This window comes from Sinocyclocheilus grahami, unplaced genomic scaffold, assembly GCF_001515645.1.
Source record: "Sinocyclocheilus grahami isolate Dianchi unplaced genomic scaffold, SAMN03320097.WGS_v1.1 scaffold298.1, whole genome shotgun sequence".
Taxonomy (NCBI): Eukaryota; Metazoa; Chordata; class Actinopteri; order Cypriniformes; family Cyprinidae; genus Sinocyclocheilus; species Sinocyclocheilus grahami.
The window spans coordinates 312426-324684 of record NW_015505477.1 but is presented as its reverse complement, the minus strand read 5'-3'; the positions used below and the strand labels follow the sequence as shown (position 1 = coordinate 324684).

General features: G+C 39.7%; 1 protein-coding gene across 1 annotated transcript in view; it reads right to left on the bottom strand.

Moving 5' to 3' along the window:
• LOC107601068 (5-hydroxytryptamine receptor 2A-like) overlaps positions 1 to 4762 on the bottom strand; it is a 29145-nt gene extending 24383 nt beyond the window's left edge. The window contains exon 1 of the mRNA XM_016293077.1: positions 4128 to 4762. Coding sequence (XP_016148563.1) covers positions 4128 to 4590 — 463 coding nt within the window. The 5' untranslated portion in view covers positions 4591 to 4762. The remainder of the gene's footprint in view (positions 1 to 4127) is intronic.
• Positions 4763 to 12259: the final 7497 nt, after the last annotated feature.

Sequence of the window (12259 nt, the reverse complement as noted above, 5' to 3'; positions counted from 1 at the left end):
ACATGGTGTGCAAATTGCGTTCAGAGCTAATTTTGTGGGTGCATCTATGCTGGATTTCCACATTTGCTTAAATTAACAGCACTATCAGCAGTTGCAATTCGTTCTTGGTGAATTTCCACCTTACTGTTATAACCCTTTTTCAATTATTTTTATGGCTTTTTTTAGTACAATAAAAAATTTACAGAAAACTGAAGTGGGTGGATAGATAATAGATATAAAATGACACAAACTCATTTCCCCCAACTGTGCAACAGTGTCAGAATATGTGCATTATCCACTAGGCCATGTCTCAAATGAAAGACATCTGTCCATCAGGAATTACCCTTTTTCAAGTCTCTCTGAATGTGTGCACACTACACATTTGTTTACATACAATGTTCTTTATCAGAATATCTGTGTTGCAGTACACTGTTCTGCAGTCTTGAACTGGGGGAGCAGCCCACAGTATTATAGCGATTAGCTTCTTTCCTTTGTGACTGCATGTGGCCACTGCTGGTACAGTACAGAGCAGCTGGCTGCTGAATCAACCCATTATCAATTCAAAGACACACTAATTATCATCTGATCAATCAGCTTATTCCAAACAAGACAATTTTTACATTTTCTGAAGAAAATGCAAGTGGCATTTAAATGTGCAGTGCATTCCTCCAATTGTACATTCAGATCAAGTTGGCCATGATATGATACTCCCTTTAAATTAACCTTTTAAAAACACAAAAAAATGTATGTAATCTTTGGCAAATCTGAAAAAATAAAATATTGTTTATATTGTATATTATAATGTTGTGATGTCTATATTCACTTGGAGCATTTAGATTTTTTTAAAGGGGTCATGAAATGCAGTTTTCTCAAGATTAGTTTGCAAAGTTTTTTAACACCAAAAATGTCCATTTTCACTGTCTGTGAAACTCACTCAATTTCAAGGGCCGTTACCTGCAGAAACTGAAGTAAACGCCCTCTGTTATGATTGGCTAACTTCAATGCACCGTACAGTCTAACATTAGAATCTAAAAACAAAAATAATGCTTTTTAAAGCAGAAGTTAAATTCACAAAACTAAAAATAAAAACAAAAGCACAGGCTAATTGCATTATATTTTGATTACCCCATTACAACAGTCACTTACAGTTACTGCTATCATAAATATACACTTACTTGTAGGTTTAAAATTCTACATATGGCACATTTATTATCCAATAACAATTATTTTAGCTAAATGTATTTTAGTCAGAATGAATGGCGCGGTTTCGTCCAATACACAAACTCAAACACACGTGACGCTCACTGTGTTTTCAGCATCTGCCAGCTCAATATATGAGGACATTCCACCTCATCTCCAGAACGGTTCTGAGAGTCACAAGCTTTGGACAGACATGTGTTGTTCAGAACAAACCTCCTTGATTACATAGGACTATGACGCATGTTAAGGGGCATGACAAGGAGAATCGTGATGTTACGATCCTCCTGTCATTTCAGAATGGTAGAAAAGAATAACTCATATTTTAAACTGGGGAGTTCTGAAACCTGCAGTATGATTTTTATCACAATTAAACTCTTATACTGTATGTGTAAATATCAAGAGCATTTTGATTCTCCATTTCATGACCCCTTTAATTTACTTAGATGAAACATTGTATATTTTTCATATGAAAGTATTACAATTAAATAATAGAAATAAATGTAATATCAAAACATATTCATATAATCTTAATATGGAAATTATTATGGGCTTATTGGTATCAGCCATAATTGTAATATCGGTGCATCTCTACCACCATGAGTTACACGCCAACGCTTAAGCAGTTAAACAAGATTATTCCTCTAAATATGAGCTGCATTCATGATAATTGGCATCCAGTATATTTTTTAAAGAAAATATAAACCCACAGACTCACTGTCTAAATGCCCTGCTTTAGAAAGAATGAATGAATCTATCATTTTTACAGCAACATTCTCAGGAAACACTGTGTTTGTGTATGCATATGCATGCATGTGAGACAGCGAGAGAGAGAAAGAGAGAATGGAACAGACAGAATGTGACTCAACCATCAAACAGAAGGACAAAAGAGTTTAATCAAGTCAATTAATTAGGAAGAATAAAGACCAAAAAAATGCTCAAGCAACAATAGTGTTGATTTTCCTGAACAACAAAACCAAAAAAAAAAGCATAGCCAGCCAGGAGACAAAGACAAATTGCTTCATAAGAGTACAGGTGAAGTGCTAAGTGTCTCCAGCATCCAGTGGATTTGAATAGCATCAGTCCAGCCTGTATGCAGCAGAAAATAATTAGACTTTCTCTCAGAATTCTCCCTCAACATCATGTTTAATGGGTTATTTTGTCTGACCATTTAACGGACGGATTTAGTAAGCAGCAGAGGTTATTCCACTCACACACACCTTGAAATGTTAACAAGGTTTTAGCTGTAACATGTGACTCTGTCCGGAAACAGTGACATGACATTTATTCACATCCACAGTCTGACTAGTACTAATACTTCCCACAGCAAATACAGAGGGGACAGATGAACAGAAGAGAGACACAGAGAGAGATGGAAATTGTGAAGAGGGTGGCATGTTTCTCTCATGCACACTCTTGTGCGATCTTAACCTCTCCGTCTCCGAGTTCTTCAAAGCCGCTGCCTCGGCACACAGACGACAGCCTGAAATACAGCGTGACAATGACATCTCACTGTCAAGCTCCATCAGAAAAACACATTTCTTATTCCTACTGGAATAGTAAACAGATTTTCAAACTCCAAATAAAATCAATTTGTGCTAAACCATGCATTTTTCATTTGTTTGGACTCATTATAAAATATAGGGGCAAATAAAATGATCCACAATGTCATCCAGCAAACCGTTTGCATGAAAATCGCCTCGTCAGTGTATACAAGGCCACTAATGATCAATTAACACATCCACTTTAAGTACACAAATAAAAAATTACACAGAAATGAACATTTCCCTGATGAAACACGACTTAGAATTAAAACTAAATTAACAACACAATGTGGAATGATAATTAAACATGGCCATATATTTTAAAAACTTGAAATTTAAATAGAACAGTGAAAACAGTGAATTAAAATTTTAAATGCAGTCAGAAATGTGCCAGGTTAGAAAATTACCATGAAATACCACAAATATTGTATGTTGCAGAAGTCACTTCAAACAATGTGTATGTTAATACACCATACTTTACTTTACGTAAGCAGTTTTTCAAGAATAAAATGGACATATAATTGGTTATTGCTATTACATGCCTCAAGAAATATAATTCGAAAAATGTCCATAATAAAAATATAAATTATAGTTTTCTATAAAAATATAGTTTTAGGTTCTCCGAAACAAAACTCCCACAGCTTGCTCGTTTTCAAAGTGGACATTTCTCTGAGCCTAATGCAATATCCCCTTTTCAAATTAATATTTTATTTTTAAAACGTAAAATTACCATGACATCACTTTGAACGTAGCCTTTGTAAATATATATATATATATATATATATATATATATACACTGTATCTATATATATTTTTTGTTTTTTTTTGCCAGTCGTCGAGTCGTCGACATCTTTGATATGATATCAAATGACGCTTGTTGCTGAGGTCAAGGTTGATCAATCTAATCTTCCGACTTAGTATATATATATATATACACTGTATCTATATATATTTTTTGTTTTTTTTTGCGCCATTTTCAGTCGTCGACATCTTTGATATGATATCAAATGACGCTTGTTGCTGAGGTCAAGGTTGATCAATCTAATCTAATTCATGTCCGACTTAGAGCACCATTCCAGTCATTATTTTCAAGTAGGTGGGAAAATCCCAAAGAAAAAAAAAATTCCATCTTCCCCCTATCAAATTCAACCACATCTGTGCTTCAAACTTTTCCAGTGGAAACTCATTAAGCGATAACTCTTTATATGGTTTCAATGTACTGGTTGGAAACTACTGCAACCTGACAGATATCAAAAGACCATGTCTTTTGACAGTGACATTACCACAAGCATATCACACATTACTGTTATTCAGAATGAACATTCAACACTTTGTAAGTGAAAGCTTACATTCAAACATCACTGCCTACATAATTAATTACTGCTGTCAAAATCGAAGCAGACTCACCATACACAATGGTCACCATGGAGACAGGCATGACCAGAAGTCCCAGAAGCATGTCTGCCACTGCCAATGACATGAGAAAGTAATTGGTGGCATTTTGCAGTTTTCGTTCCAGATTGACAGCCAGGATTACTAAAATGTTCCCGGTAACCGTAATAATGACCACAACCAAAATCAGTAGCGCAGCCCAATTTTTCCGAACTAACTCCTCTGTACTCGTCTCACCGTTGCACCTTTGCCATGACAGCAGTTCTGTTTTTTCACTGGAAGTACCACTGATGGATAAATTGGGAAAGAGAGATGCATCAGCCCAACTTTTGTTGCAGCCATACGAAATGTTGCGCACCACATTACCCAGCATGATGTCCGGGCTCGGTGTCCAGGTGTCAGGGTCAAAGGGCATCAGATTCAAAGAGGTGAAGATGCTTTCACGTGCAGGTTTTGAAATGTTGGCATGCAAGTTCATAATGTCCCTTATTAATGCTGACAGACTCTCAAAGACAAAAGTTTGTTACCTCCCAAGATCGGTTAGAGGTCATGTATCCTTCTTTGCTTCATAGCATCCTTCATCCAGCCATTGAGTCCAGAGGTTTGCTTCATTCTGTCCTCTTTGAAAACACTCCTGAAGTCTTCCTGCTACACTTTTACTGCCACCAAAAAGCCTGAAAAATGGAAAATGTAAGGTGTAAACACAAAATGTTGTTCCCATAATCCATGCATTTCTGAAAGCGCAGTGTTTGTTGTGTCTGTGAAGTAAAGTCTTCTTGCTCCTCTCTGTTCTCAATGTTAGAACACCACAGATTTTACGAGCAGGGTGACCTGATAGTTGAGCGTGCGCTCTCACGCTCCCTCTCTCTGCTCTCTTTGGCTGTGTACGGAGCTAGCAGATTGTGGTCCTCCTCAAGCCAGTGATCATTCTGTTCAATCCAGCTGTGCTGAGAGAGAGGGAGAGAGGGGATAGAGAGAGAGACTGAAGTGTGAGTCAGGGGTTTAGTGAAAGTTCCTCAGGTGTTTCTCTTTCTTCTGCACCTGCATCTGCAACTGCCAAGACGAATCAGGGAACCTATTTAATGTGACAGGCGACACACATATACATGGTCCACTTGCTTGAGGAAATGTGATTGATAATAATAGCCAATATTAGGAAAACATTTAGACAAAAATATAAACACACAAACTTACTATTTGTGTAACTTACTAAGTTAATCCTTCTTTCTATCCATCTCTATATGTCCATCTATCCATCCATACATCTATATATGGACTTCCAAGTACCACTTATCTTCCTTTTTGTTGTACATCTAACCTGGCAGCCATGTCTTGTAGAATAAATGTTTACATGTGAATGTGTGCATGCGGTGTGAAATGGAACTGAATCATGCCGGGCATGTAAACGTGTTTGTGTTAAATTAACCTGTCAGATGTTGACTATCAATAGCTCACTGCCAATTAGACGTCACCTTCTAATGAGCACTGCTCATAAATTGAATCTTTACAGAAGACACACATGCAAGTTGATACTTTGACAAACAAAAAATTGAATTGACGATTTGAATTCTTCATAACAACCCTCTACATTGCGAGTAAATCACTCGCATATGCGACTAAATCTTCACTCAATGATGACTAAATTAAATTTTCACATTTTACTCTCCAGTGTGAGTTGGAGGCTAAGTATCACACAACCTGATTAATATTCATGAATCCAGTAGCTCATTAATCCTTGGTGCGTTTTATATTGTTCTTATTAGTAGAATTCGTATCATTATTATCTAATCAGTATTTTTGTTAGTTTTTCCCCAATTTTTAATTTTTTTTTTACAGAAACACTGAATGACCAAAAAAGCACCAGCACCAGTCCGAAGTTCCGTTAAAATGACTAATATGCATTCATACATGGTTATCGAGTTTTAATTCTAATTACTAAAGTTCTATCATTAAATAATATTGATTATCATATTATATTGCTTGACTGACAGATGTTAAGAATGTACTTTCATAGCGATTTATAAAACTGTGTCATTTTACAAAGGACGACTGGTTGCAATCGAGGGAAAGATGAATGCGGCCAAGTATCAGTCTGGCGAGTAAACAAAAAATTTTACTAGCCAATGGCGATTCAATTGCCAAATTGATTTAACGTCAGCATCTTGAATTTGCTTACTATGAATGCAAGATTTAGGCGTCGCAAGTCCAAAATTGGACGTAAACCCCCATCCTTCTTGGGCACAACAAAGTAACAGCTGTAGAAGCCCGACTCCATCTGAATGGGGGGTATTTCTTATATAGCCCCTTTCTCTAGGAGTGACAAAATCTCCTGACTCAAAGCTGAGACCTCCCAAGGATGGACCGACATGGGAAGAATCCCGCTGAAAGGAGGCGGCCCTTTTCGGAATTGGATGGTTTAACCATGTCGAATGGTACGTAGTACCCACTGCGAGATCTCGGGCAGGCGTTGCCAATGCGGCCCAATAATCTGCCAGGGGCCTTAAACATTCTATGTTTAGAACCTGCTGAACTGCGGGTGCCAAAACATTGACTGACTGCAGAGAGCCGCTGACGTTTGCGAAAACAGGAAGCACATGCGAAGTGACCACACTTAGCAAACTCATTGTTATGGACGGATCCCCCTGCATGGCCCAAGGGCTTTTTCTCAATGCATTTTCTGTAGCTCATCGTGTCCGCTTGAGAGGAGTTAAACTGCTCTTAAAAGTAGCAAAGAAATCGACAAAAATACTTTTGTACGGACAACAGATAATCCGCTTCTGGAAGGAAAAGAAATCTGATGAAATCGCGCATAGCACGCTGAAATGAGCATACATGACGCTACTGGCCAATATAAATGGCGTAATGGTATTAGGCGCTTCAGACATTCGTCACACCAAAGGTGTTTCCATAGCGACCGCTTCGCAGCATAGAAGTGAACCTATAAAAGGGAACTAACTTTAGCTTTTTTCTCTGTTAGAAAGATGTTTCTCTGTCATCCATGATGACTCCTTACAGGTTCAGTTCTGTACTTGAACGTTTAAATGATGGAAATATTTGCAAATAATAATCTCAGCACTATAGCAGAATACCTTCAGTCTTCATTCTGCTCGGTTCATTAGCAGCACAAATGAAAGTTGCCGAGGTGCAGTAATGAATAAGTTGTGCAAATATTAACATCACATTTTCAGCTGAATGCTTTTCTTGCCTCCTTTCTCAGCTATAACTGTATTTCGGTTGACATTTTGTGGTACAGTGATTCTTTTGTCACAGCATACAGACATGCAGATTACTTATTCAATGGCAGTGGCAGCAGGCTGCTGTATTTCTGATTTAAGTCTTACTTTACAGTCAGTGATGGCACTGATATAAAAAAAAAAGCATTAATTAATATTGAATGTTGTCTGTATGATGGTTCTTGCACAAAAATACAGTAAGTGGAACCCATCCACACATGAGTCATTTAAAGTTTAAGGTAGCTAAATGTTTATTAGAATACAGACAGTGGAAGCATAAGCTGTTTCACTCCAGACCCTCAATACAACTCCAGGTCACTGGAGAGGACATCAGCACTAGCCCTCCAGCTCTGCTTTCCACTCAGATATCAGCAAACTCACTGCCACTCACAGCCAGTTGTTGCCATGAAAAGGCTTGTTGCTAACAATGCATTCAATGGGGAATGAGATAACCAAACTATAATCACATTGTTGCCTCTTTTTTGACCTATCACAGGCTCATAACCATGGAGATGCTCAGTGCTCGAGCAGATAAGAACAAACAGACTGCAAAGGCCAATAGGCCATCGACACGAACAGAAGAACAAGAGAAAGAAAAACAAACCAAAAAATAAACCCCTAAAACAATATAGAATATAAGCTAATAAGCTAATGCATATTTCTGTATCATAAATGGCCATAAAAATAACAAATATTTATATATATATATATATATATATATATAAGTAAGTATTTTAATAACATATAAATGCGTTTTTCATGCTCTATATAAATTGCTGGATCAGACTGGCCACTTTGAGGCTAATATAGAAATTATTTAGAAATGATGTACATTTACATTTACATTACATTTAGTCATTTTGCAGACGCTTTTATCCAAAGTGACTTACAATTGGGGAATACATTATTTTATGACTGAAGCATAAAATAACCCTTTGTTGCCCTTGGCTTTAATAGTGCTGCAGTCCCACACCCCTTTCCAAAAACAGAATCCAATTTGAATAATGATTCAAAATACATTACAAAGACATTTTCTAAATTTCCCGTCATTTGTTTGGTTTATCAATAACACAGAGAAATTCAATGTCTTTAAAGTCAAGGTCCACTCAAACACCAGATTATAAATTTTTTTGAGTAAAGTTGCGATCACAAAGGATTGGAGTATGTGAAATTGCGTTAGACAGTGCAGTGAATAAAATAGAATAAAACTAAACAAAATAAAATAAAACAAAATAAAATGCAGTTTCTTTCTGGTACTCAATTGTACACAATTTTTTCCCCAATTTTCACACAATCCCAAATAATCACTCTGTTTTACATTTTGTGAAAATAACAGAAGGATATTCAGTCAAACCAAAAATTATTCAGAGACCAATATCATTTTTGATATTTTTTTAGGTGTAGGACAGTATAGTTCATTTATGTAAAGTGAGACTAAATAAGCAAAATAAACTAAACTGTGATATATTATACCCAAAAATTCTTCATACAGTGGACTATCAGTAAAATGTATACAAATTTGGAACCAAAAATTATTCAGACCGAGTCTGGGAAAAAATGTAAGTTCAGGTTTGCATGAAGCTGGTTGACAGCATGCCCGGGAGACTACAGGCTGTCATTAAGGCTAAGGGTCACCCGACAAACTATTGATAGTTGTGTAAATATTGACAGCTGTATGAATAATCTTTGGTTTATTGTAATCCATTATATGCCTTTCTATCAAAGTTATCTGATATTATCAAGCTGAATTTGTTCTGACACAGTGTAACTCTTGAGTTCTTGTCATATTTTATTACCATTTTCTAAACTATAGCGAATAAACTGTGATAATGTGAGAAATGTTGAAGGTGTCTGAATAAATTTTGGTTTGACTGTATCTATTTGATAAATTAAGTTAACCAACTAACATTATACATACTCTTTTAGTTTCTGTACCCAATATTTAAAAAATTTACAAATGCAATGAAAATATTGGTATCGGCACTCGGTATCGGCAAGTACCAAAAATAAAAGTATCAGTATCGGGCGAGTACTGGAAAAAGTGGTATCGGTGCATCCCTAGTAAAATCAATAATAATAATAGATTTTCTTTCTTTTTTTGTGACTTGAGTCATTTTCATTCTCTATTTCACTCTTCAGGCATATGTGTAGAGCAAGCATAAACATTGGGGAATCATCTGTAAACTTAAATGACATCAAACTTCCTTCTAAGTACACTGCTGAACTAAATCAGACAGTCTCTTCACTAGTTGACAGCTCGGCTGACATAAATGTCAGTTTCTTCTTTTCAATTGTTGCTCCAAAAATATAATCACAGTCACCACAATGGAGATTACATGAACAGTTTGGCTTTTACATAATGCTCATTTTCTCTGTTTGCCGCTCATTTCCATCATCATCATCATCTGTGAGTGTTTTTATGCTTGTGGATAAATATACACTATTTTCCTAATTAATGCTGTTCAGTTGCTTTGTCACAATCTGTATTGTTAAAAGCGCTATATAAATAAAGGTGACTTGACTTGACTTGACTCTCTGGGCGGATTATTAATTGTTGTTACCAGGACTGATGCAAGCACTAAGTTGCCGATTTTGTGTCATATCCCTGTTTGTGTTCTGAGCCTGTTTTCAGATTCTTAGATCTGTTTGTGTTTCCGTTTTGGTGTTTACTTGTTTTTTTCCCCTGCATTTAATAATAACCTGCATTTGGACCCAAACCCCTGTTTACATGGTGTTTTCCTAACCGCGCCGTGACCAGAATAATCCACCAAGCATGGGTCCAGCAGGAAAGTTCCTCAATGTCTGCCAGGGAGACCGGTGCATTGAGGATTACGCCAGGGACTTCGTGGGAGTGGCTCGCCAGTCGGCGACGGAGAGGACCTGCTCAATGGTCTGTTTCTGGGGTGGCCTAGCCGAGCCATTCAAATCCCTTATGCCATTCTGGCACCCCAAGGAGGCACTGGAGGACTATGTCAACCTGGCTCTGCAGTTGAGCGGCTAAGCCGTCAGGATGGAGTTGGCTGCAGAGCCTGCTCACAGTTCTCCCGAGGCGGCTATCCCAGGGTCGTCAGAGGCCTCGTCTGCGGCACCCAGTACCTCACGCCCGTTCCTGGAGCATCACGGGCTGGTACGCAGCGTGCGGGAACCTCCGCTGATGTCGGTACGAGCGGCGTGGTCTGCTTGCAGTTTCCCCGAGGCAGAGGTGTCCGCTCGCAGTGCCCCCGAGGCGGCGGTGTCCGCTCACTGTTCCCCCCAGGCGGCGGTGTCCACTCTCAGTTCCCTCCAGGCGGCGGTGCCCGTTCACTTTGATGTTCTCGAAGTGGCGGTGCCCGCTCATGATGTTCTCGAAGCAGCGGTGGCCGCTCTCAGTTCCCCCGAGGCGGCGGTGTCTACTCGCAGTTTCCCCAAGGCAGCGGTGTCCGCTCCGGAAGCGGCGGTGTCTGCTCGCAGTTCCCCCGAGGCGGCGGTCCCCGCTCACGATCCTCCCGAGGCGGTGGTGCTCGCTCACGATGTTACCGAAGCGGCAGTGCCCGCTCGCAATCCTCCCGAGGCGGCGGTGTCTGCTCACAAAGCACAGGAAGCGGCGGTGGCTGCTCTCAGTTCCCCCGAGGCGGCGGCATCCGCTCTCACTACCCCCGAGGCGGCGGTGTCCGTTCGCAGTTTCCCCGAGGCAGCGGTGTCCGCTCACAAAGCTCCGGAAGCGGCGGTGTCTGCTCACGATCCTCCCGAGGCGGCGGTCCCCGCTCACGATCCTCCCGAGGCGGCAGTGCTCGCTCACGATGTTCCCGAGGCGGCGGTGCCCGCTCACGATCCTCCCGAGGTGGTTTTTTTTTCTGGTGTTCTCCCTCTCACCACCAGAGGTCGCCACTTCCCATCCTCCCGGACTCTGTTACTTTGACTCCACACACCTATGCACACACACAGCTGTTGCCCATCCTGAGGGCTATTTATACGCCTTCCCCACGCCTCTCTGGGCGGATTATTAATTGTTGTTACCAGGACTGATGCAAGCACTAAGTTGCCGATTTTGTGTCATATCCCTGTTTGTGTTCTGAGCCTGTTTTCAGATTCTTAGATCTGTTTGTGTTTCCGTTTTGGTGTTTACTTGTTTTTTTCCCTTGCGTTTAATAAAAACCTGCATTTGGACCCAAACCCCTGTTTACACTGTGTTTTCCTAACCGCGCCGTGACACCCGCAGTAGTATCAGCAGTTTTCGCATTGCTCAATAGCTAATTAAATGGCGAATTCGGCAGGCAAAACCATCTCTACATTATTGTCATGAACTCCACAAGTTATGTGACTGACTCACGATAGCTGTATTGTTGGGAACATGCTTGTTCCAGAGCAATCCAGTCGTTATTCGGAACATGTTTGTTCTGAAAGCTGTAGTGAATTGGAACATGTTTTTTTAAGTCTTGCTGGTGTTATTGAGAATGCTGCTTAAGCTTTAAGGTATTGGCAACATATTCATTGGTCAACTGTTAAGGCAACAGAATTGTTGCTTCAGGGTATGCGGGTTTTGGCAACATATTTGATTGGTCATTGGTTAAGGGCAACATGCTTAAGGCTTGAGATGGCTATCAGTTTTTGTTGGGGGATATCAGCATACGGTTTTGTTTTGGGGGGGTTATCGCTGCTCTCCCTGCTCTCATCCATGCTAGGCTGCATGGATGCGCAGGGAGTTCTTGCCCAGAATGGAAACATACCACCAATCCAAACTGTATGCTAATTGTCAATCATCTTTGACGATAGTGGTCTTGACAGAAATCTAGCGTAGCATCAGTTCTGGCAGGTCACGTTAGTCAAGCTCGCATCAGCTGACTCTCAGCTGATCCCCATCAGCCTATGGGAATACGACACCTATCTAAGTATTCATATATAAGGTCCCGCAGTAGTATCAGCAGTTTTCGCATT